A 24,478-nucleotide genomic window follows, 5' to 3' on the forward strand; every position below is an offset into this window, starting at 1 on the left:
CGCTCGCCGCCGCCGCTGCCTCTCCCCCGCCTTCAGGCAGCAACTTCGCTCGCAGCCTTAAGCTCGCTCCTTTCTTCCCCCACCGCCGCCGGGGTACGCTGCCCCCCGCCCGACCCTCTGGCCCCGGCCCCGCCGCAGCCACCCTGCCTCCCCCCGCCCCGCCGCGCCGCCGCCGCCGCCGCCGCCGCCGCTGCTGCCGCCGCCGCCTCCCCCCCTGCTCGCGGCCGCTTCCCTCCGCTACTGCTCTCTGTCTCCCTCCGCCCTGGGAGCCGGGCACTATTTCTCCTCCCCCCTGCTCTGTGCGCTGGGCGCCTGTGGAATGCTGCGCGCTGGGCCCGGCCGCGGCGGCAGGATACAGCCGAGCCCGGCGCTCACTATAAGAACCTCCTTGTGAGCGACGCCATTTTAAGCCTCTCGCTCGGTAACGGCGGTGGGAGCAGCAGCGGCGCTTGGGCGAAGGGGGACTAACACCGCCGCCGCCCCGCACGGCTGCTACCCGGGAGGCAGCGGCGGGGGTGCTGCCGCCGCCAGCAAAGAGTCGAGCGAGGAGGAAGGGCGGGGGGGGGGCGGGGAAGAGAAAAAGGAAGGAAAGACGGACGGGACCGGGATCGCCCGGGCAGCAGCAGCCGGAGCCCGGGGGGACCCTGCGCTCTCGCCCCCCTGCGACAACGTTAGTGCCACTTTCTGCGGCGGGAACTTGGGGTGAGCCCCTGCCGGCCACCCTCCTCCTTTCCCCCCCCCCCCCCCCCGATGGCCGCCGGGGCGGGCGCCGCGTCCGGTGGCCGTTGGGGGGTCCGGGGTGTGCCGGGCGCTGAGGCGGGAAGGGCGCGGGGCTGGGGGTGGGGGGCGCTGCTTGGGTGGGAGAGAGGCGGGTGGCCGCGGGAGGTGGGGGGTTGGGGAGCGAGGGAAGGAGGACAGGAAAGGAGGAGAGGGCTCTTGTTTTGGGAGGTCCGGACAGCTGCGTGGCCGCAGGAGGCGGCAGCTGCAGCTTCCCGAGGTGTCTCTTGGGAAGCTCGTCCTGGGCCGAGGGGGTAGTTGAAGGGGTCTGTGGGAGGGGGCGAGACTCTGCGATGCGGGTCTGTGTGCGTCTGTGCTCCCCGCTGGGTTTGCGGTCGAGGCCGGAGTAGTTTCGTACCGATTTTTTCTCCTTTTTTTTCTTCCTCTTTTTTTGAGGGGAGGGGAAGGAGGGAATGCTGACTCGCCAGTGGGCTCCAGACCACAGCAGTGACCGGGGAGAGGAGGGGGAAGAGAGCAGGGGACGGATTTATCTGTACCTTGTATAATTAACTAACCACGGTCACTGCAGTCAGAGGTAGATAACTAATCTGTTGACTTGTAGGTTTTCTGTCGTAGTTGCATGCGTGTTTGTTGGAGAGGTTGTGCTCCTTCTGGATGTCTTCGAAATGAAGCTCCCTGAAGCTAGGAGCAATCAAATTAAGTTTTTAACACCCACATTACCAGAGTCTTGCAGAGGATGACTTAAGCGATGTAGGGGCTCCCCTGTTGAAGGGGGAAGCGCCTACTCTTCGTGGCCGACCGGGGGGGGGGGGGGGGGAAGGCCCTCCAGCGACCCAAACCAAAGCAGTTCTGAGCTGTGTGAAGCAACTTGCTCTTACTGTTGATGGAAACTTATTTCTGACTCTATGGAACAAGGAGCTTCAGATGTATTTTTCCCCAGCGGCTTAGTTGAGCTGTCTTTTGTGCATGATGGGTTCCTCTTGGGGCAGTTTGATTTCTTAAAAATCTAGCAAAATCTTAAACTCTGATCTAACTAAAACTTGGTATAAGACCTCTTGCAGTTTCTTTTTGAATCGATTGCTTCTGGGAAGAGGTGTTCTTGGTACAGTTTTGGGAAGAAAACACAGGCTATGGAGGCAATATCAGCAATTTGTGACTGTGAATAGCAATGTTAATCTTTGCAATCAGCTACTTTTTCTTGATCTCTTTCTCATGGAGCAGCCATTGTTCTGACACTCTGTATATTCCAGACATCTGTGGTCCTCCCATCCCCCAAAGTATGCAAGTGGTGAATGGAAAGAGGCTGGGCTGGTATGCTGAGGTCGATGGAAGGAAATCAAGGAGGGGTTTTAGTAAAACAGGATCTTTGTGCTGAGAATATAGTAAAGGCATAGAGTAGAAACTTACCTGAAAGAGAGCAGGATGTTCTTGATCCTAAGTTCAAGCACACTGGAGAGCAACTTTATCAGTTATGACTTTGCTCTTGATTGGCAAAGCTGTTACTGCGAATCTTTAAAACAGCACAAAAGGCAAATTCACTGGTGTCCACTGAGCCAGGTAATAATGTGAATTTCAAGTAACTGACCACTCCAGGAACCTAATGTTAATCTTGCGCTTTCACCTTTTTTATTAAAAGGTGCTGACAGCTGTAGGTATCATCTGACTGTCAGTTGCACGATCGCTGGTACTGTTGAAAATAAGGCTACTTAGATGTTCAGACAAGGCTTTGAGTCTCTAAATTCAGCTATTGTATACAGAATCATATTAAATGTCTTGCTATTTTAGGGGTCATTCTACAGAACTGTCCTCTTTGCTTGGCTATAAGTTCAGATAACTTGTATTTAGGTGTAAACTGATATGCTTGGGAGTGTTCGTGTTGGTCTGTGGCTGCTTCCTAGGGTATCAGGGAGAAGTGTAAAAACATGCCAAACAAAAGGATAGTATAAAATAGATTGTAAAAGCAAGGGTTTAATTCAGGGTAAGGCTTAATCCAAAAGTCAGCTAGTTCTTAACGTTCAATGTTGTTACATCCTCAGTAAACAATTTTTTTTTTCTTGCCTGAGTAACAAATACGTTGTCCTTCTTGCTTGATATGTAGTTTGCTATTTGTGCTATGGCTACATAATGTGTCAGTAAATGGTTTATCAAATCTTAGCCCTGAAACTTAGTTGCCTTTCAAATGGAAGGTTTTCTTTGTAAAATGTATCCATTAGTCTTTCATGACTTAGCATTCCCGAAAGCTCATATCTAACCCTTCAGAAAATAATTTCTGATGAAAAGAGATAAAAATGAGTAATACTGCTGATCTTCTAAACTAATTTGGGGGTATTTTGAGGTGTGGAGAGGACAGGCAGCAAGAGTGAGACAGGAGAGGCAGCTATTGTAAGCTTTAGCATTGTAAACTGAAGTCTGAATGTGCAATGTAAAACTCGTGCATGAAGTTGTTTTTGCAAAATATGGTCTAGTATCTAGACTAGTGTGCAAATACAGCAGTAATCAAAATCATTCATGCTAATTCAAAGTTAAAGCTGGTAACACAGGGGTTGTGATGATTGTGCAGTTGGTTGCAGCAAAACTTGTTCTGTGACTTTGTAGGCTGTGTACCATAGCAGGAAAATCGAGACTGACCTTACTTATCTTGATGATCATACTTAGTGAGGCTTGATAAAACTTTGAGAAACTATGCAGACAATCAGGACTTGTGTTTGGCTCTCACAACATGCGTTTGCAAGTTCTGGGCCTCCTAACTTGCTTTGTGACAACATCTGTGGTAACTGTAACTTGTAGAAACAGCACTGTATTAACACAAAATTCGGCAAGCTCCTTGGCAGAAGATGTTGCATGTGACTTTTTCAGTTTCTTTAGGCAAAGTAACTATCTTGGTGGAAGATGGGCAGGGCAGTGTTACTGGCTGACTTTCTAGTGAAGTGTTGGAAGAGTTATTTTGAAGCTGCTTTGGTACAGAGCAGTATATTAGCTTATCTGAATTGGCTAGACTCATCAACATAAGGTAACTTGACAGTGGCTAACTTGTAGTATCTAGTTTTGGTACTTTACTCCAAGGCTAATTTTTTGTAGTTTGTGATCAGACTTTAGCCCAAAAGCGTAATATCTTAATATGCTAGTATTGCGTGATATGTGTTGCCTCTTCTGCAAAGAAAGTACCTTGATAAATTTTTGTGCCGACAACCTCAAGTGAAAGGTAGAGAACCTTAGGATTTTTTTTTCTCTATAGGATTTCTATCTATTTGAAACATCAAATTGATAGTATGAGCAGATGAAACATACCTGTAGCTCAGGTTGGCCTCCTGAATCTGTTAACTCTGTTTTGATGTAAAAACAAATGTCTCCATGCTTTCATCTTCTTGGGAAGTGTGGGTGCAGAAGTTACTCGAAAGTATTGTTAAAAAGTAAGGTCTTCAGTAATCAAGATTCTAGGCTGTTTTAGGAAACTAAAACAATGTACGTTACCGACTTCTGTAATACTAGTCTAGCTAAGCTACTTGATTTAGGAATGGTAGAGCAAAGTTAGTGCCTTGATGAAGGAATACATTTGTTCCTTTAAATACTGGAAGAGTTGACCTAACATTCTAGGTTGCTGCTTTAAAAAAAAAAAGTGAACTAATTCGATCTTAGTGGAATTGACAAATGTAATGCACATTCAAGTATATTTGCAAGGACTAGCATTTCTAGACTGACTGACTGTGCTAAAAGACTTGTATAAATCGGAGAAGTTTGCTAACTGCAGCAAGTCTAATAAATGGTTCTGTATTGTCCTAGCTACAATTCAGGTGCCCTCCAGTGGCCAGAAATCTTAACATCCTAAAGGTGCTGATAAATACTGTTGACTTGTCAGTTTGCCTTAACTAAAATAAGTTGAAGGAACATCTTATTTATAGTGTCAGACCTCGTTAGCGTGTTTGTTGCTTAAACAGTACTTTTTGAGGTGTTAGTATGTCTTATTGTAAATACATAGTTATTCTGACAGACAAGCTAAGGCAGCCATATGCTTTTTCAGATTTGTAGGTATTTCATTAGTGTCAGTGCAATTATGACTAATCACTCTGGTTTCCTAAGCCACAGAGATTAATGCTTAACATCTATATTAAGGGTTGGCTTGCATGGTTGTAGCCTAAGAAGAAACTAGATTATGGGTAGATATTTATTGGAGTGGAAGGGAGATCCTTTGCTAAACTGTCACTCTATTAGTGTGGAAATGAATATTCAAGTTCTACATGGGCAGTAGGGGAGGGTAATTCTATAATACAGTGGATATCAACCTGGTTGATAGTGATATATGCAATCATAGTAAATGACTGCAGAACTATTAAGTTATCTTTTTGTGACACTCAAAACTAAGTGGGGCAAGGAAGTTCGAGGGTTGGTAGTGGTTTGTTGCTGAACTTGATTACAAAGTGTTTAATGAAAAATGTCATGTAATATTTGTCTGAGTTATGTCTAAATGGTGATGATGGCAGTACTTTTGTATATGGCTAAGTAAGACTAAAGAATGCTGTTTAATCCTGGCTACTGTCACTCTCTACCACAAATATTTTTCTCAGTGAGGTTAGGGACACATGGACCAAAAGCTGCAAATCAAAGTAACCTGATTAGGTGAGTTTTAGTGCAAACTAAACCTTAAGCTCATGTGTAACTGAGAAGGGCAGGAGTATACAAAATGTAGATAAGAGGTGGTGACTCTCTAGGCTGGTAATAAAACAGCTCTTGATGCTTTTCCCAGCCGTAAAGACGCTCAAATGTAGTGAATGCTTTATGAAAGCCCTCATCAGAAATGCTTGCTGTTGACCAAAAGACTTTAAAGTAAACCCATTTCTGAACAGAATTGACTAAACAGTGCTGAGGTAGTTTGCATGAATTCATGCTGCTTGTTTAGAGATAACTTGATCTAAGCAGTGAAGACAGTAATTGGGTTGATAATGTGTCTTACAAACTTAATGCAAGTTCATAAACTTAAAACTGTTGTACCAGTCCTTTTAATACCAAGCTGCAAACTGCTGTTAAAGGATTGATGTGTGCATTACGTGGAGGAGAATATTACCTCTGTGCTAAAGCCGGATGTGTAACATCTGGTAAGTAGTTGAAGCAGTTTTTCCCATCTAATCTTAAGTGTTCAGACTATCATCAGTTACCCTTTTGGACAGAGGAGGAGGATGCACAGATACTTGTAGCCAATTTTGCCACCTATATTAAGTTACAGATCTTGCTAGCATTGCAGTATACTTGCCAGTGAAAAGCTCTATTAAACCACCATTCCCGAACATGAACTGATAGCTTCTTTAAACTTTTCAGTGCTTGAGCACAGGTAGTGCTTATAGCTCTTAGAAACGATTAGAGATTCTATAGAATGTAAACAAATACCCACCGCATCAAGCGTAGCTATTCTGGGGGGAAGATTACTTTGACTGTCAAGTTTCCATATCTTTCTAGGAGCTGCTAATATGCTTTCCCATGATTCTGAATATAAAAAATTATGTTGGCAGACCTTTTGCAACTCTTAAATGTCTCCCTAGGTAAAGGGCAAAATAATTGTGGTAAGGATCCAAAAGATGCAACTTCCATGAACTGACCATATCCAGAGCGATGAAATTTCACATACTGCATGTTTTTAAGTAGCAAAGTTTATGGGACTGTGCAAAAGTGCAGTCTTTACATCCCATAGTATTCCCAGCTATGTGACTTCTCAGCCTGAGGTTCTGATCAGCATAAAACAAAATCCTGCAGGCACCAGGGATAGCCTTAAACTATCTTAATAGAAAGCTGCTACTAAGTACCTAACTTCTCTCTAGATGTCCTAGCAACATGCAACTTTCATTAAAGCGTCTCTAAAATGTCTCTCAAAGAACAAGATACTCTTGTGTTAAAGGCTTTTATATGGTATTGCCAGCTTCATTTTAGGGTGCAGACTCTATAAAGTTCCAAGATTCATTTCTTAGGATGATCTTGCAGATGAGTACTCAGATGAGCTGTGATACTCTTCTGGTTTGTTATTTTTTTAGTAACTTACCTGTTGAGCTTGGTCTAGATTCTGATCCAGGTGAGGTCAGAACCTGGAGTGGTTATGTCAGGTATTTGACAGACCAGTGTTAAGTGTTGCTTTATTAAGACTTTTAATGAGTTGTTTTTGAAGGGTACTTAAGCCTTAGTACCTGTGAAGACCCTGACTAACTGAACAGGCTGTTAGGGGCTGAAGGCTCTGTTAGTGGCTCGCAGTGCTGTGTCTTAGCACTTAGCAAAGCCTGTGGCTGAAAGACTTCCTATCTGGCAGTGAGGGCTCCTGAAGTCCATTTCAGATACATTTTTGATACCTGAAATTCTAGTTAATGGCTAAAGTTGCTATTCAGTGACAGAATAAAACTATCTTTGTTTTGAGTGATATTTTGTAGTTAGGGTGAGCAAAAAAAAATGTCCTCAGTTGGGGGTAGATCTTGGTGCACGTATTATACTTATGTTCTGGTCTCAACTGCACTTGGAACTTAGTGTGCTGTCACCGTTAATCATTCAACAAGTTGGCTGGGGAGCACAGTCCTTTACTGCCCTGCTGTAGAGGGGAAAGGTAAAGCAGCAGTGTGTGCTGTGAATCCAGCCAGTCTATAGTGCTCTGATACTTGTGGAAGTGAAGAGTAGTGTTAAAACAGATCCTTACAACTGTACTGTGCAGTTCTTGAGGTCCCTTCCCCTCCCCTCTGCCATGTGTGCTCAACGCTATAGGGACTCACAGATGAGCCTTGAGGGGTTTCTTTCCTTCACTAGGCTTTTTGGGGAAGAATAAATCCTCTTAAAAAAAACTAGGTTACCTACAAGTGTAAAGACTACCGGATGCCTATACCTCTATTCCATTAAGCAGCTGTAATTGTGTGTGTGTTTTTTCTTTGAGGAGTCTTAACAACAGAAATACTTGCATACTGTTTGCTTTAGGTAACGAGCATGTGAACAGGATTTTTTTTTTCTATTCTGCATTAAAGCTTAAAAACTGTAGCCTGTTAACCTTTGAGGAAAGGTCAGCAAAGAAGATACTGTTCAAATTTCTTAATTTTGTAGTGTTTGATAGCAGTAATTTTTAAGGTCTTTTAATAATAATACCTCAAGATCTTTACATGCAGCTTCCTTGAGACTGTTACTGTTTTCTTGTATTTCCTGGGTTCAGAAGTCAAATTCATTGTGATCTTGTTAGCTAAATCTAAAGTAGAGCATATTGCTGTCTGCGAGGTATTATCCACATTCAGATGCCTACGAAAGGGTATCATCTGGGTGTATTCTAGATTGAAAAATGTTGCATTGGATGCTTCTACTATCACATCTAAAGAGAATACTGAATTTGTTGCTGGAGTGAAATATTTTTCCTTACTGGTTGGAGGGAAAGATGTTAAGCAAATGTCGCTTGAGGAAGTGACAAAACTGCTTTGGCCATGAATTAAAGTTTATGAATGAATCTGTTCTGTTGCAGTCTAGGATCAGTAAGCTGGATTTCAGAACAGGTACATGCTGTGCAAATGAGGTTAAGTTTTCTATTCCTGTCAGTAGCTCTTAATTTTCTGTAATACTGTTTAAATAGTTCAGGCTGCTACATGTTGGCACAACATTTAAATACAGTAATGATACTGTATCTGATGTCTTGGCACTTTCGAGTTGGTGTTAGTTTCGCCCATGTAACCAGAAAGAAGGTAGAAATGTTCTAGAGCTGTGAAAATAAGATATTTTTCCCCTTGGCTGTAGGGTTCAACTTGTTTCATTTTCATGTTCCATTGCCTAAGTAATGGAAGTAACTTAGGGTATCTGGAGAAGTTATATGACAATATATCTTTACCATATATTAAAGATCAGCCTACCTAAAGCTTAAAAAAAACCCAAAAACCTGTTATATTGTGAAAAGTGTGAACTTTAAATCCTAAGTCCTGCTACAGATAATCAAGTGAACTTTAATTTCATTGTCTCTCAAGTTCACCGTCTCACAAATACCCAAGTGCTATGTTTCTATGTTTAAAAATAACTCACAGCCCATAGCCATCATTAAAAGAGTAGTTTTCAAATGAGGTTCATAGTGTTTTTGTCCACCCAGGCTCTTAAACTGCTGGTGAGAGGAGGGATTTGAAAATTTTAATTTCTTGATTCAGGAGTCATGTATGAATGCGTCAAACATTCTAACCTTGGTTATAACCATTCTGACTTCAAACTAATTGCGCAGAAGAGTTATAATTGGGTGGCGCAAGATAAATGAATCAAACAGGCACCTTGTTGTTGTGAAGACTAATACAAGTTTAGGAACTGAGAAGCAAGAATCCTAAAGATAAGGCAAATGCCACTAACTTAAACAGAATCTGGGAATGCGCTTCAGTCTCTTTCGAGTATGGAATGTGTTTAAGGAAAACTGTTGTATTTGAATATGTTGCCTTTGTACAAGGAAAATGAAGTGCTTCTAATATGCAAGTTTTAAATGTGAATCTCTCATGTTACCTGCTCCTACACTGAAGGAGTGTCTTCCATTCATTCTGTGGAACAGGTGTAAACCAAAACTGTCATTCTCGCAGCAAGCTTCAAAAATCTCTTAAAATATACAGAGAGCTGAACCTGTACATTCAGGACCTCTTACTAGTCTTACAAAAGCACCTGCTACATAAAGCACCTCCAAAATTACCTATAAAACATACTTTACCCACAGAGCTTGGTGTAGAAACCAGATGAAAAAAATAACATTGAATTGAAAATTAACAGACTTGCTTTTGAATATTTGGGAGGGTGTGGGAGAAGGGATTTCTTTCTCCTTTGAATAAGAAATAATTGTGGTCTATACAGCTCTATTTGAGAATAGATTTCTGGTGGTAAAACTTCTTGCACTTTCTTAACCTGTGAAGCTACAAAAGAAAATGATTTCCTAAATTGAGGCCTCCAGTTAAGTTTCCAGGATATTTTCCTTCTTACCCTGAGACTAGAAGATCAAAGTTGGGAGCTGAATGCAAGTACCCCAGATTGTCATTTTCCACAAGTACTATCCTTGCCTTCATCTGGTTAAAGCAGTCTATAAATCAGTTTTTACAGGTCACTTGTAACTTCTCTCTCCTCTCCCTTTCCAAGAAAAAAAAAAAATTTTTTTTTCTTTGAAGGAAAAAAGTTACTGATGCCTAACTCAAAACCTTTCTTGGAGTTCTTGTTAATCAGTTTAATGTTATTCCTAATGAATATTAAATGCCCATCTCAATCGGATAATGTTTTGGTAGACTAAAAGTGGTAGAAACACGTGTGTGTTGGAAGATGCTTAGACCTATAGCATAGGTAAGACCAAAGATTGCTTAAGGAAATAAGGTCAACCACTGATCTCTGAGGGAAAGTTTACATGCCATGAAAGCTTCCATGATATATCCAGTAGTTATCAGTATTATCTTGCTTTGAGAATAGCCTTCTCCCCCCTCCTTGGTTTCCCTTTCTAGAAAATAGAACGGCTGCTTCCAGGATAAGATGATAGCTTTTTTTAAATTAAAAATGCTCAATTCTAGAAATCAGTGTAATGGTTAACTCATTATTAGCTGTGGGACTGATGATGCTGGTATATTTTGGCTGCTAACTGTTCACTTTGTAAAGACGAATGTGGAACAAGGCTAGTTACTTGCCATTTTTCTGCTTGTAGTTGAATAAAAATTAAGATTGCTCAAAACAATGGTGGGAATGCTCCTCTGGTCAGAAAACTGGAAGGGAGGGAGGAAATTATCTTTCATCTGGAATAAAAGGCTGATACAAAAGTAGATCCAAAGAATGCTTCCAGTAATGCTTCAAGTGCTTGCAACAACTTCTGAAGACTTGGAGAAAACTGATTACCACTAAATGTTCTTCTCTTCTCCATTTTTGTGTATCATCCATGTTTTTGACTGCAGTAACTTCATGACAAGATTAAAATCTGCATGTCCTAAGTAAGGAAATGTTAGCGTCATTCATCACAGACGGTTAAGGATGCAGTTCCTTGACCTGTCCTAGATGAGATGCAGCAGCCTCAGTCTAAGTGACTGTATCTTGAGCTCATGTTAATACAGCTTTTTATGTAAACATGGTCAATGGATATGTTCCCTTTAAATGGATTACAGTGATTGGGATGTGTCAATCTTTCTTTCTGATACTAGGCTTACCAAAATGCTGCTTTCAGGTAAAAGGCTTCTGGAAGACTCTCAAACTCTGTCAATCGGCTTGTCTTACAAAGCGGGGGAACGTCTTATCAGATCTGTCAGGCATAATCTGAATAAATGTTAATGATGGTTTTCTGTTAAGCATGTTTCAGACAGTAAACTGGAAATTGGAGGGAAAAAACAGACCATTTTTAACATAAGCTATAAATATGGGCTGTTTCATAGGCTAACATCTTGGCTTAACTGATAATGAAAATGGGTTTATCTTAGATAAACTGCAGCAGAGATGCAGATGTTCTGTATTGTCTTGATGTAGCAGGCAGGTAAATGTCGGGTTGGAATTCACCCCTTGACATACTGTTTTTCTGGTTCTCACAGTCTGTAGGACAGCAAAAGTAAATCTTCTGCTGTGCCCTGTATCCAAATGGAGTCTTACAGCTTTAGAAAGAAAACTTTCTAGGTTTTACTGGAGCTGTTCAGAACTGTTGCTCGCATTTGAGAAATGGAATAGGTTTGCTGACCTACCTGACACGTGCCTAACTCTTCTCCAAAATTAGAAGTTGGCATGTTAAGTTTTATTCATCATTAAAATATTCCTTCTCTCTTTCTCTTCAAAACTAGGGAATTTGAATTGCTCTTCTGTAGTAATATCTGAGTAGTTCATAAGCCTGTTAAGCTTGCAAAACCATTTTTCTGAGTTTCTTAAAGATTTCAAGTAAAGAGTGGGACTGATGGTACATAGTCCAGTCCAGTGCAATATCAGTGGAGTTGAATATCAACAAAAGAGTCCTCCATTAAGCAAGCATAATCGGCTCTGTTTTTTAACAAGTGGATGTGGTCATGGGGAAGGTTTTTAAGCGGCTAATGGTCCCATAACTCTTGGCAGTACATCCTGTCGGTTTTCTATATAGCATCACACTTTTCAAAACTCCGACTTTAATGAGACTACCTGGTGCTCCGAATTCAACATGGTGAAGCTTACAGAAGCTTGCTGTCTGTCTTTAGTTTGTAAAGTGTAATGAATAATTGTCTCTTGCTGATGGCTAAGATCTGTGCGTTACTGACCTTGATAATGTAACGTCACTAGTTGTGTTCCCCCCAAAATACTAGTTTGAATGGGTGCTAGACTTAAAGGACCTGGTATATGCTTCATATTTGACTAGTACAAGCATCGTTACCTTAGTAAGGTGGGTGAGGTGTGTGTGTTGTTCCTGCCCCTCCCCCCTTGGGCATGTTGGTTTCTGTCAGGGAAGTAATAGCACAAACATACCTGCTTTGAGGTTGTTACTCCCGTTGTCAGAGGTAGTAACTGGGCTCAATTTACCCCTCTAAAATGAGACGAGAACTGGAAGGAAAATATGGGAGAGTGTTTGGTTATGGGAACCCTAAAAATGAACTTAACAGGCTCCTTTTCCTTGGATATTTTTAATCTGCAGTTATTTTGAGCTCTGAGGATTAAAACCAAATTCCTATTTAAATCAAAAATGCTAGGTGGAATTGCTGTGGCATCTTTTTTGTTTGTTTTGTTACAGTTCTGTGAAATGGAGACTAAAAAGCTAGAAACTTTGAGGTGCACCTAACAGGCTCATCTAAGGTCAGCCTTTCTATGTCAGACAATATTTCTGACTGATAATACAGTCTGAAACAGACTGAACACTTAATTCAGTATCCTTAAGTGCTAACATGTTGTTGCAGTGCGGTAGCTAGCCTAGTCCCTTGGATTGTAGGATTGGTACAGCTACTCATTCTGACTACTGTAGCGTGCTGCAAGTGAAACCAGCATTTCGGAGTGTAGTTACTATAAGCCAACTGCTTTCACTTGTGCAGAACTTGACAGTGGAAGGAAGCGATACATATTGTTTCCAAATCCCCTATTGCGTATTGGAATCTAAGGTAGTAATAAATATCTCAAAACACAATCAGCGCTCTTGGCTGATATAGCTACCAATATGTTAACTTCTGAACTAATCTGATGATGGATTTCTATTAGCAGTGTCCTGCTAAGAGAAGGCAAGGAAGGTTATAATAAAAAGTAGAGCTGCTTTTGTGCTAAGCTCGTTGCTAATTGAGTATAGTGGCTAGATCTCGCTACAGTTTGATGTTGGAAAAATTGCATTTAATTAGAAAGATTATTGGTTAAAGAATATGTTCCTGGGCATCTGACTTACAGTGGGGACTAGTGGGTAAAAGATACTAATTTTAACCTTTAATGCTATTCCACTTTTGGCTGTTTGGAAGATGTTAGTGGGGCTGACAAAGTAATGTGTAAGGCCTACAAGGAGCTGTCGAGACTGTGTTTAAGTACTTCCTCCAACCTAGCCGGTCAGGAGGATTTATGCATTAATGGTGAACTTGACAGCATGGCTTAGTCTCTTCTTCCCCTTACCACTGTTCACGCTAGACTCTTAACAGCATGTTGGAAGAATATTTTGCAGGATTTCAAAGGCCTGGAAAAACACAATGGTATTGTCAGTGCTGTAATTGCACTATGCATCCTCTGTGCAGAATGTGAGAAGTGGACTCTGAACTGGCCAGTCTCCAGGCTGTGGGATAGTAGGACCAGTTTAGGTAGTAAGCCTTTCCAGCTACATAGCTTACTATATGTCTTGTCATGTTCAGTGCTGCTTATCTGCTGCAGAGGCAAATCTGCTGTCCATTTTAAAAGAACCACTGGCAAAAGTGGCAGTGCAGAGTCAGACAGCACTGGCACTTGTGCAGCCAAGTAATGAGCTTGATCAGAAGCTGCTAGGGTATTCTGTAGCTAGCTCAGACAGTGAAAGGTAAGCTTGCCTCAGAGTTGCCTAATCTATTCAGCAAGATGCCTGAAACTGCAGGCCTGACTTCTGTTTCGTTATGGTTTTCTATAAGCTACTCCTGAAGGAAACACTTAAACTGTGAAGTCTGTCTTTACACAAGTATGGTCTTTATTTCCTGGCAGAGTACTTCAAACCTATCCTTTAAAGAGATTAGTGGCTTGCCTTTATTTCATTGTCCAGGAATGTTTTGATCAGCAAAGCTGTAACACCTAATGGCATGTTGAAAGCTGATTGCTGGAAGAGATGGTTTTGCTCACTGCGCTAGTTACCACTACAAATATTTCTGCTTGGTTAGCTCCTAGAATAGGTTGTCACCAGCACTGTGTTTGTTCTGAAAACAGTGTTGGACTGCAGGGGGGACAGGAAGCAAATGAAATAAATGGAAATCCAACAGCTATGACTGACATACTGTGAAGCTGCTGCCCTGAGTTTCTATTTCCAGGTTAGTGAGAAAACAGGTGTAGATTTATGGTACAAGTACTCCTGTACTGTTTGGTGATACCACATGGAAGCACATACTGAGGAGTTTGACATGGCAGTTGATAATATTTCAGCCCCCCACACTTAATTATCTTGGCTTTCCGCAAAAAAAAAGAAAGGTGAATTTGATGACTTAATGTGTGCAACTAAAGGAGGATATTTGTTTCCAAGGCTGGTTCAACTTTCAATTTAATAACCTGAGGAATATTTTGTGTAGCAATAAACCTATCTTCTTGTGGTACAGAAAAGGAGTAAAGAAGGAGGTTCAGTTGTAAAGCTTTTGATAGTCTTTGTACCATTGAAATAATAGTAGCTTGCCTTTAATTATCATTTCATGTTTCTTAATAGATATTGTCACTGTAGCCTTGTATCGAACATTTTTCCTAATCTTAAAGGACCGCTGAACTCCTCTGTCTCATGAGGAGAAAGAGCAGGTCTGACATCTAGCTCTTGCCTGGGCAGCACATCTAAAGCTATGGAAACTAATGTCTGGACTTTCTTTTACCTAAGGATAGGAAGAGCCAAAACTGGCTCCATTATGGTCAGTTTTCAGTTCCTTCTCTTATGTTTTTAAGAGGTGATTTGTATACATACACACACAGTCTGTCAGGAAAAGTCTGAGTGAAACATCTGACTTTTCTGCTCCTCTGTTAGTGGGAGTTTGCTAATAGGCATCAGTTACACTTGCTACGTTAGTGAAATGGCAAGACGTGCTAAGCCTTAGTCTGTGATTCTAGTATTCTATTTTGAAATCCTAATGAATGTTTAGTAAATTGTAAACTTCTTTTTTAGGATCTCTGAAAGGTAACGGGAAAGAGTTCTGGGAGCACATCAAGGAACATGGCAACCCAAGGTATATAATACATCACACAATTTCTTTTATTAGAATCCAGCAGCGTGAAACAGGCTATAGGTCCTTATTTTCCTTTGTAAAAATCACTTTGGATTGGATGATGTCTGTTCTGCTGCACTAATGAATGCCCCATCACTGGGACTCAAACCTGCACACAAGTTTGTCATCTTAAACATTTTGGGTGCTTGAATACACTCAAGTACCTAATCATACTAGGTGAAAAGGGAACCTTTAGGCAGTACAAATCAGGACAATCACAGTAACAGTATCTGCTCTGCCTGCTGGTCAGGTTTGTAGATGTCTATATTGGTTTGGGGTAATGCCTCAGATTAAAACTGCTGTCTTGCTCACAGTGCTACTTCTGCTGAACGGATATGGTTGTTTTTAACAGTTTATTTTCATTTGAAATCTGTGTCATCTCTTGAGGGACTAATATGTGGTGGAATAATTCTGAGCTTAATTGTTCAACAATGATTTCTTACAGCTGACTTGATGGAATTGGATATGGCAATGGAGCCAGACAGAAAAGCAGCAGTCAGTCATTGGCAGCAACAGTCATATCTGGACTCTGGTATCCATTCTGGTGCCACAACTACTGCTCCTTCCTTGAGTGGCAAGGGAAATCCTGAAGAAGAAGATGTGGACACAACACAAGTCCTGTATGAGTGGGAGCAGGGATTCTCTCAGTCCTTTACCCAGGAACAGGTTGCTGGTATGTCCTTCTCTATTACACTGGTTTACTTAAACATGAAGCTTATCTTCTAAGCAACCCTAGTTCTGCTGATGCATAAACCTAAATACTGAGTTATTACTAGTCTATAAGATAAGCTTTTTATTTCTAGCAGGAAGTAAAGACTCATCTTGTCTTTCAGATATTGATGGCCAGTATGCGATGACTAGAGCTCAGAGAGTACGTGCAGCTATGTTCCCTGAAACACTGGATGAAGGAATGCAAATCCCATCCACACAGTTTGATGCTGCTCATCCAACTAATGTGCAACGCCTGGCTGAGCCATCCCAGATGTTAAAACATGCTGTTGTTAATTTGATAAACTACCAAGATGATGCTGAACTTGCAACTCGTGCAATCCCTGAACTGACCAAACTGTTGAATGATGAGGACCAGGTATGTATGAATCTTACCTGTGTAGCCTGTTTATGGAGCCTCTTTAATTACCTTAAAACTAACAGTTTGCCTCAAACATTTCTTTAGGTGGTGGTGAACAAGGCTGCAGTTATGGTTCATCAGTTATCCAAAAAGGAAGCGTCTCGCCATGCTATTATGAGGTCTCCTCAAATGGTATCTGCTATTGTGCGTACCATGCAGAATACAAATGATGTGGAAACAGCCCGTTGTACTGCAGGTACACTACACAATCTCTCACATCACCGTGAAGGCTTGTTGGCAATCTTCAAATCAGGAGGCATCCCTGCTTTGGTTAAAATGCTTGGGTACGTGGCCTGATGAGACAGTACTTGTGGCTTTTAGCCTGTGCAGGTAGGTGTAGGTACTGACTAGATTTTTGCTTTTGTAGGTCCCCAGTGGACTCTGTGCTGTTCTATGCCATCACAACTCTTCACAATCTCCTGTTGCATCAGGAAGGAGCCAAAATGGCTGTCCGTCTAGCTGGTGGGCTGCAGAAAATGGTTGCCTTGCTCAACAAGACAAATGTTAAATTCTTGGCCATCACAACAGACTGCCTTCAGATTTTAGCCTATGGCAATCAGGAAAGTAAGGTAAGTGCCTCACCTTTTGAAGCGCTTCTGATGAGCAAGCTTGCTGTGGATGGCCTATGAGTTCCTCTGTACTGAGCTCTGTATTCTGACTGCTCAGGCTTTTGCCACAGTCCCAGCCTTGCTAAGGTGAGGGATGCTGTTTTGTGGATACAGTCTTGTTTATAACAAGATCGCAAGACTTACGTGCCTGACTGGTTGAAGAGGTGAACAGTCTTGTTAGAGTTCCATAACATATGATGGATGTAGGCCGGCAACAGTTACTGCTTGCTCATGTGCACAGGAGGTGACAGAAGTGTTACCTTTTTGCTGTCTTTCAGCTGATTATTCTGGCAAGTGGTGGGCCCCAGGCTCTAGTAAACATAATGAGGACCTATACTTACGAGAAACTATTGTGGACCACAAGTAGGGTGCTGAAGGTGCTGTCAGTCTGCTCCAGCAACAAACCTGCTATTGTTGAGGCCGGTAAGTAGTTTACTTGCACTTGTGATAACTTAAAAAGCTATACTGTACTTTAGGGTCAGTACATTTAACACAAGAGTGGATGCTGCCAGCATCAAAAGCTGGGCTCTGGTCCTTCAGTCTATAACTAGTTTTGGGAGGCCTGTAGTATACTAAAAGCAGACTGCCTTTTAGATTTTTATAAGTCTTACCATGTTGTTACTTGGGTGTCTTTGTGGCTTAGCGGCTGAGCATTGTTAGATTTGTCCCGTTAGAATATGCGTACGTTTGGAAGGTCTTCAGCATCGCAAAAAGCATCTCTGATTTTTTTGAGATGTAATCAAGTGTTAGGGCCCAGCCATAGTAGGATACTAATGCCAGGAAAGAACCAGAAACTTTGAGTTATGCACTCAGATTTTAAAGAGCAGAAGAGTACTTTACTGTACTGGTCACAAGATCAGCCTCTAAGTAATGGTGTCAAAACTGTACCATCTTCTAGGTGGGATGCAAGCTTTGGGACTCCACCTTACAGATCCAAGCCAGCGTCTTGTCCAGAACTGTCTCTGGACTCTGAGAAATCTATCAGATGCTGCAACCAAGCAGGTAAGTGGCCCTTCTAAGGGATCAGGATCAAAAGCTACGATAGTAGAAGGGGAGAGAGACTAAATTTTCTTTCTTCTTCCTTTGCAGGAGGGAATGGAAGGCCTTCTAGGAACTCTTGTTCAGCTTTTAGGATCAGATGATATCAATGTTGTAACTTGTGCTGCTGGCATTCTTTCTAACCTTACTTGCAACAATTACAAGAACAAAATGATGGTGTGCCAAGTTGGTGGCATTGAAGCTCTCGTGCGCACAGTTCTTCGGGCTGGAGACAGGGAAGACATCACAGAACCTGCTATCTGTGCACTCCGTCACCTCACCAGCAGACATCAAGAAGCTGAGATGGCTCAAAATGCAGTACGTCTCCATTATGGACTACCAGTGGTGGTTAAACTCTTGCACCCGCCCTCACACTGGCCTTTGATCAAGGTAAATAATGGTTACCAGGTTGCAGTGCTGCAAACTGGTTGTTTTTTAAGGTAACAGCAGACTTCTACCCTAAGTGTGAAAAATACTTTTTTCCGAAGTGTTGGAGAATGTAACTTGATTGATAGAAAAGTTACTTCAGTTGCTCAACTTCAGATTGTATCTAACAGGGGTTCAACTCCTCAGGCCTAACTGAATTTAAAAAAAAAAAAAAAAAAAAAAAGCATCCCTCATGCTCCTTTATTCTTCATCCCCCTTCTGAACTGCAGGCTACCGTTGGTCTGATCCGCAACCTTGCTCTCTGTCCTGCAAACCATGCCCCGCTGCGTGAACAAGGTGCTATTCCAAGGCTAGTTCAGTTGCTGGTTAGAGCACATCAAGATACCCAGCGACGTACTTCTATGGGCGGAACACAACAGCAGTTTGTGGTAAGCGGCTGCTGTTAACTAAAGCTAGGTGTAAAACTTTTCTCTAAAACTCCGCAGATGCCAGTCTGTATCTGCTATATAGTTTGCTCTAAAACTCCGCAGATGCCAGTCTGTATCTGCTATATAGTTTGCTCTAAATAGCTGTTGTCCTGATGTTTGCTGTAATTTATGTTTTCCTGTTAGCATACTGATAATTCTGTCTTAAGAGACCTGAGGTGTTTCTAAAGCAAAACAAAATTAAAACAAACAAAAAACTTGGATCTTATTTTAATGAGACCCTCTCGAGCACTTATTTAGATTCACCAAGCATTTAATGTTCTGAGTAACACTAGTTTTGCCTGTCCTGGCAAGGAGGTAGCTCTCTACCAGGAAAGTAGAACAGTCACATCCTTATTGGAACAAGGGATTTAGGAATAATGCTATCACAGCTTAATGTTCATCTTCAAGGATGCCTAGAGTCATAAATACTGATAAATTGTACAGGCTCCATGCTTTTTTACCATGTTTAGATACAAGGTCAATATGGCATGATCAATCTCAATCCCCCCCCACCCCACACGCACACCCAGTTAAACATATTAACAAAGGGAAAGTTGCCTTAGCCTGAATAAATGGAAGTGATACCTACTAGGATGGGACTCTCCTAACACTTGAAGAGGCAAGAGGGGCCTCTTCATTACTGGTTACTGCTGTTTCAAACTTGCTAAACTGCCAAGCTGCTTAAGTATTCAGCTTGGGATGGTGGGGGGGTGAGGGAACCTAGTGTTGCTAGACATTTAAGTTTATATTGAACTAATATAAAAATGAGAACTTGGGGTGCATCTTTCCTGCAGTGCTTCCCCTTCTCTTTTGGAATCTGCATTTAGTTGGACAAACCAGGCCAACTCTTTTAACAGGCATGTAAGTTTGTAAGCCACCAGTAAACAGTGGATAATGAGCCCTGTTGGGGGCGGGGGGATGTTTGTGCAGTGGCCAAGTTTGGTTGGTTATTTGACAGGGTAGTACTAAATTGTGGACCAGCTTTTTGACAGTCTTTTTAGAAGATAGCACTCAATATCTGAACTCAAAAAAATATATATATATTTTTTCTTTTTCTAACCAGGAGGGTGTGCGTATGGAAGAAATTGTTGAGGGCTGCACTGGAGCCCTGCATATTCTTGCACGTGATGTTCATAATCGAATCGTAATCAGGGGTCTAAATACCATTCCACTATTTGTGCAGGTAAGCAAGAGCTCAAGAAAATGCTATATAGTATGTATTGGAAAAAGTAAAATGGCACTTATGTTTGTTTGGTAGAATTGCGAAGTCCAGTTGTGCTGAAGAGCTAAAGAAACTCTTGTGTTTTGATTGCAGTTATTGTACTCTCCCATTGAGAATATCCAGAGAGTAGCTGCAGGTGTACTTTGTGAACTGGCTCAAGACAAGGAAGCAGCTGAAGCAATTGAAGCTGAAGGAGCAACTGCCCCTTTAACAGAACTGCTTCATTCTAGGAATGAGGGTGTTGGTAAGTGAACATTTAAAAAAACAAAAAAAACCCAAAACTTGTATGTTTGGATAGAAAACTTGACTGTTACTAAACTTGCTCTATTTCAATAGCAACATATGCAGCTGCAGTGCTGTTCAGAATGTCTGAGGACAAACCACAAGACTATAAGAAGCGACTTTCTGTTGAATTGACAAGCTCTCTGTTCCGGACTGAGCCAATGGCTTGGAATGAGGTGATTTGCATCTTTGTATTAACTCTTCCCTGGGGAGAACCGTGCTTCCAGGTCCTCCTTCCTTCCTTCCTTGTAGCGGAGTGTAGATGCCTCCAGTAATACAGGTTCATCTTTGCATGTGGTTGCAGCTGCTGTACTTTCCACATGTTGAGGTTCTGTGAACCTGTGCTTTTAGACCTCCAGGAAATGATACAAGCTTGATGTGTGTACTCTTCCTGTAGGACAAGACTTTATATGAGGCTGAGGGTTTGGGGAATCCATTGCATAGTAGAAGAAAATTTTGCAGAACTAGAGTTCCTGAAGCATATAGATTTGTTTGAGCGAGATCAAGAGCAAGCAGCCTTAGAGCAGCTGTTCTTGAGCTTTCCTTGCAGATATGAAAAGTCCATTCAGATTTGAGGGAAGCATAAATATAAATGTGCTCTGTGAGGCTTCCTTCAGGCAAACCATGTAGCTTGAGGTGGGCATGCGACTTGTATTCTCCTTAGGATTAAGCTCTGAGATTTGAAAATATTTGCAGGCTAATTATCACGCATTGCCCTTTTTGATGCTTAAAGGGCTCTAGAGTGAACTGAGACTGAAAACAAATTGTGTGCATGGGGTGGAGGGATGGCTTCGCCAAGTCTCTTCCTTCTCCTAGATTCTTAAGGCTCAGGAGCCTACCTTGTCCTCTATGTCCTTACAGTACAGTAAGGAGGGACTTCCAGGACAGTAGTCTTTGATTTGTACTAGTTCAGTGCTTACCCTTCTGTGTCCCTAAAATCTGTATACATCCACCACAGTTATGTGAAGAACAGCTAAAAGAGGATATCTCTTCCAGATCAGAGTCATGTAATTAGATTGCAGATATGCAATTCTGTAATTGGACAAACTTGGGGAGGTCCGTTCAAAACTATTAAGTGCTATATTGCTGGCTTGCGAATCTCTGAACAGCTGACTTGCAAAAGTTGGGCAGGTATCGCAGAGAAGGAGCGTTCCTAGACCTGCCCTATCTGTCTTGTTCCCAAACAAACCTCCTTCCAGTGAGCTATGGATTGCTGTGCCTAAATTTGTCTGTTATGTAATAGATGCAGATGCTTGGGTTAAAAGGCTTTTTCATTTTCACATAAGTACCATGCTGCAGTGCTCACTGCAGAAGAGTTGCTAAAAATGGGTTTAGGGCGACCTTTAAAACTTCTGAAACACTAAATAACTAATGTTGCCCCAAAGACCTGACACTAAGAATGTTTTGTTACTTTTTCTGTACCTCTAGACGGCAGATCTCGGACTTGATATTGGTGCCCAGGGAGAACCTCTTGGATACCGCCCAGATGGTATGTGTCTTCTGTTCCCCTTGACTAAACTTAAGTTGGATGAAGTCAAGTCACAGACTTAAAGGAGAACCACAAATGAGCAAAGAGTGATTCACTCTTCAGTGAGATGCTGCAAACTGACAGGCAGATGGGGAACTGCCAGTTCCAATAACCAGTTTCTGCAACAGCATCAGCTGTATTGAATTGGGAGCTGTATGAATGTGCAAAACTGGTGTCTCCTGTCTTTAGTCTTGTGAGAGCATCTCCCACTGAGCTGCTGTTTCCACAGATCTTTTAATTCCTTTATAAATGGGCTTGACAATTCCAAAAGTGCGATTTTTCTTTAAAACAAATCCTGGTACTTGGCTGTATTAGTCCATAAATGTCTAGACTTGAACTCAAACCTATCCCTAAGGATTTGAAGCTATTTTGACTAGTCTTTCCAAAGCAAGTCTACAGTCCTGGAGGCTGGTTTTGCTGCAGTATTGTTGAATTTTAGTATTGTTTATTATGCAGACTAATGGCTTGGCTGGAATCTGCTCATGCTTCTGACTGCAGTGTGCTTTGTCTGCAGAATCACACTGGAAGGCTGTCTCAAACAATGGAGTAGCCATTAGGGGCAGCCAACAGATTCTTTTGAACTGGGCTGAACTAGGAAAAAAAAAATAATTAGATGGCTATAAAGATCTTCTCACACACTTATACTTGCAGCTTCTGATGCATCTAACATCTGTTAACATTATGCTTTGTTTCCCTCTGCCACCTTTAACTTTCTTAGATCCTAGCTACCGTTCTTTCCACTCTGGCGGATACGGTCAGGATGCCTTGGGTATGGACCCTATGATGGAACATGAAATGGGTGGCCACCACCCTGGTGCTGACTACCCAGTTGATGGTCTGCCAGATCTTGGCCATGCCCAGGACCTTATGGATGGGCTGCCTCCAGGTGACAGTAATCAGTTGGCCTGGTTCGATACTGACCTGTAAATCATCCTTTAGGTAAGAAGCTCAAACCTTGAATTTAAAAAAAGAAAATGGAAAAAAAGGAAAAGCAAAACAGATTAGTGGACTGAGGACTTGGTTGGCAGGGAGGGAATGGCTTAAATGGGTCCCAGTTTGCAAGAACACTGAATAAATGCTCTGGAAATGTGATTGGTACACTCCAAACTGACTTCTGCCGTGAAGTGTGGAAGTAATTAACTGTAATGTCTTGTGCACCAGCTTCATGCAGTCTTAATATGTTAAAATAACCATTTACTCAAGAACACTGACACCTTTTTTTTTTTTTTCCCCCTCCTCTCTCTGCAGCTGTATCATCTGAATGAACTTGCATTGATTGGCCTGTAGAGTTGCTGAGAGGGCTCGAGGGGTGGGCTAGTATCTCAGAAAGTGCCTGACACACTAACCAAGCTGAGTTTCCTATGGGAACAATTGAAGTAAACTTTTTGTTCTGGTCCTTTTTGGTCGAGGAGTAATAATACAAATGGATTTTGGGAGTGATTCAAGAAACGAAGAATGCACAAGAATGAATTGCAAGATGGAATTTATCAAACCCTAGCCTTGCTTGTTAAAAATTTATTATTTTTTTTAAATCTCTGTAATGGTACTGACCTTGCTTGCTTTGAAAGTAGCTTTTCTTTTTGCAGTAATTGTTGTTAGTTTTTTTTTTTTTAAGTCTCTTGTAGTATTAAGTTATAGTGAATATGCTACAGCAGTTTCTAATTTTTAAGAATTGAGTAAAGGTGTAGAACACTAATTCATAATCGCTCTAATTGTATCCTGAATAAAGTGTAACATTGTGTAGCCTTTTTGTATAAAAAAAAACTAGACAAATAGAAATGGTCCAATTAGTTTCCTTTTTAATATGCTTAAAATAAGCAGGTGGATCTATTTCATGTTTTTGATCAAAAACTTTATCTGGGATATGTCTGGGTAGGGGCCAGTAAGAACTGTTTATTTGGAACCTTGTATTGGACAGTTTACCAGTTGCCTTTTATCCCAAAGTTATTGTAGCCTGCTGTGATACAGATGCTTCATGAGAAAAATGCAGTTATAAAATGGTTCAAAATTAAAGTAAACTTTTAATTCACTCTGTGTCAATTTATTTCAGATTGTAAAGTGTATGCATGGTTACAGTTCTTGAAAGTTGTCCTGCAAATGTAGAACAAATTCAGTACTTCAGAGGAAGAAACCAAGACCCCTTTCCCTACTTAATCCCACTGTGGACTATTCATCTCTTGCAATGCAGAATCCAAATGACATGATGCAGTTTTTCTGCTTTGTACTGAAGATGCTTTGCTAAGGCTGATTCCCCAGTATTGGGTCAAGTCTAGCCTGACCTGAGGCAACTATTAACTTCTGGACTTTTTTTTTATAAAAAAAAAAAAAAAGCAACATATTAGTTCAGGTCCATTACCACTTTAGACAAAGGTCCTTTAAGAACTTAAACCCCTTTTCAGTTGTCCTCAGTCTTCAGTTAGTTAGTGTATGTAACTCTCCTAGGTTGAGGAAGCAGGGAAAGCAGTTTTCAAACTGCTGGTAACTCCTAGTCTGTGCCCATCAGCACTGACCAGCTGTCACCAGCCTTTCTTTGCCTAGAGCACATGCTGCTTTGCTGTTCTACCTCAGTGCAGCAGTTTGCAGCCCTCACAGTGTGAAGTGAAAGATCATGGCCTTGGGTTGTAGCCCAAGGGGCTGAGAGCTGACTGAAACTGCAAAAGTAAGCAAGGGGCTTGCAGTGGCAATCTGCCTGCACCCCTGGAGCAGTGAACCCTTTTGCTTGTGGAGCAAAGCTGGTGTAACTGCAAGCAGAGGCAAGTCT

At 41.7% G+C, this 24,478-nt stretch overlaps 1 protein-coding gene across 2 annotated transcripts; it reads left to right on the forward strand.

The window, feature by feature from the left end:
• Positions 1-306: 306 nt before the first annotated feature.
• CTNNB1 (catenin beta 1) lies at positions 307-23,746 on the forward strand. Of its 2 annotated transcripts, none has more exons than XM_068935676.1 (16): positions 307-702; positions 14,957-15,017; positions 15,502-15,729; positions 15,890-16,143; positions 16,231-16,469; positions 16,553-16,754; positions 17,072-17,216; positions 17,692-17,795; positions 17,883-18,221; positions 18,488-18,646; positions 19,749-19,868; positions 20,001-20,151; positions 20,244-20,365; positions 21,618-21,678; positions 22,436-22,656; positions 22,966-23,746. In XM_068935676.1, exons 2-15 carry the CDS (start codon positions 15,005-15,007, stop codon positions 22,642-22,644), a joined length of 2,346 nt encoding a protein of 781 aa, XP_068791777.1. In that variant the 5' UTR covers positions 307-702; positions 14,957-15,004; the 3' UTR covers positions 22,645-22,656; positions 22,966-23,746. The 2 variants fall into 2 exon arrangements, with proteins under 2 accessions (XP_068791777.1, XP_068791776.1); XM_068935675.1 differs by having other exon boundaries at positions 307-670.
• The last annotated feature ends 732 nt before the right edge of the window (positions 23,747-24,478 follow it).

Source organism: Struthio camelus, chromosome 2 (assembly GCF_040807025.1).
Source record: "Struthio camelus isolate bStrCam1 chromosome 2, bStrCam1.hap1, whole genome shotgun sequence".
Classification (NCBI taxonomy): Eukaryota; Metazoa; Chordata; class Aves; order Struthioniformes; family Struthionidae; genus Struthio; species Struthio camelus.

Excerpts from the sequence above, each read along its gene's own strand:
- CTNNB1 (XM_068935676.1), top strand. Across the intron at positions 18,222-18,487 it reads CACACTGGCCTTTGATCAAG|GCTACCGTTGGTCTGATCCG; the intron begins GTAAATAATGGT and ends TCTGAACTGCAG. Across the intron at positions 19,869-20,000 it reads CCATTCCACTATTTGTGCAG|TTATTGTACTCTCCCATTGA; the intron begins GTAAGCAAGAGC and ends TTTTGATTGCAG.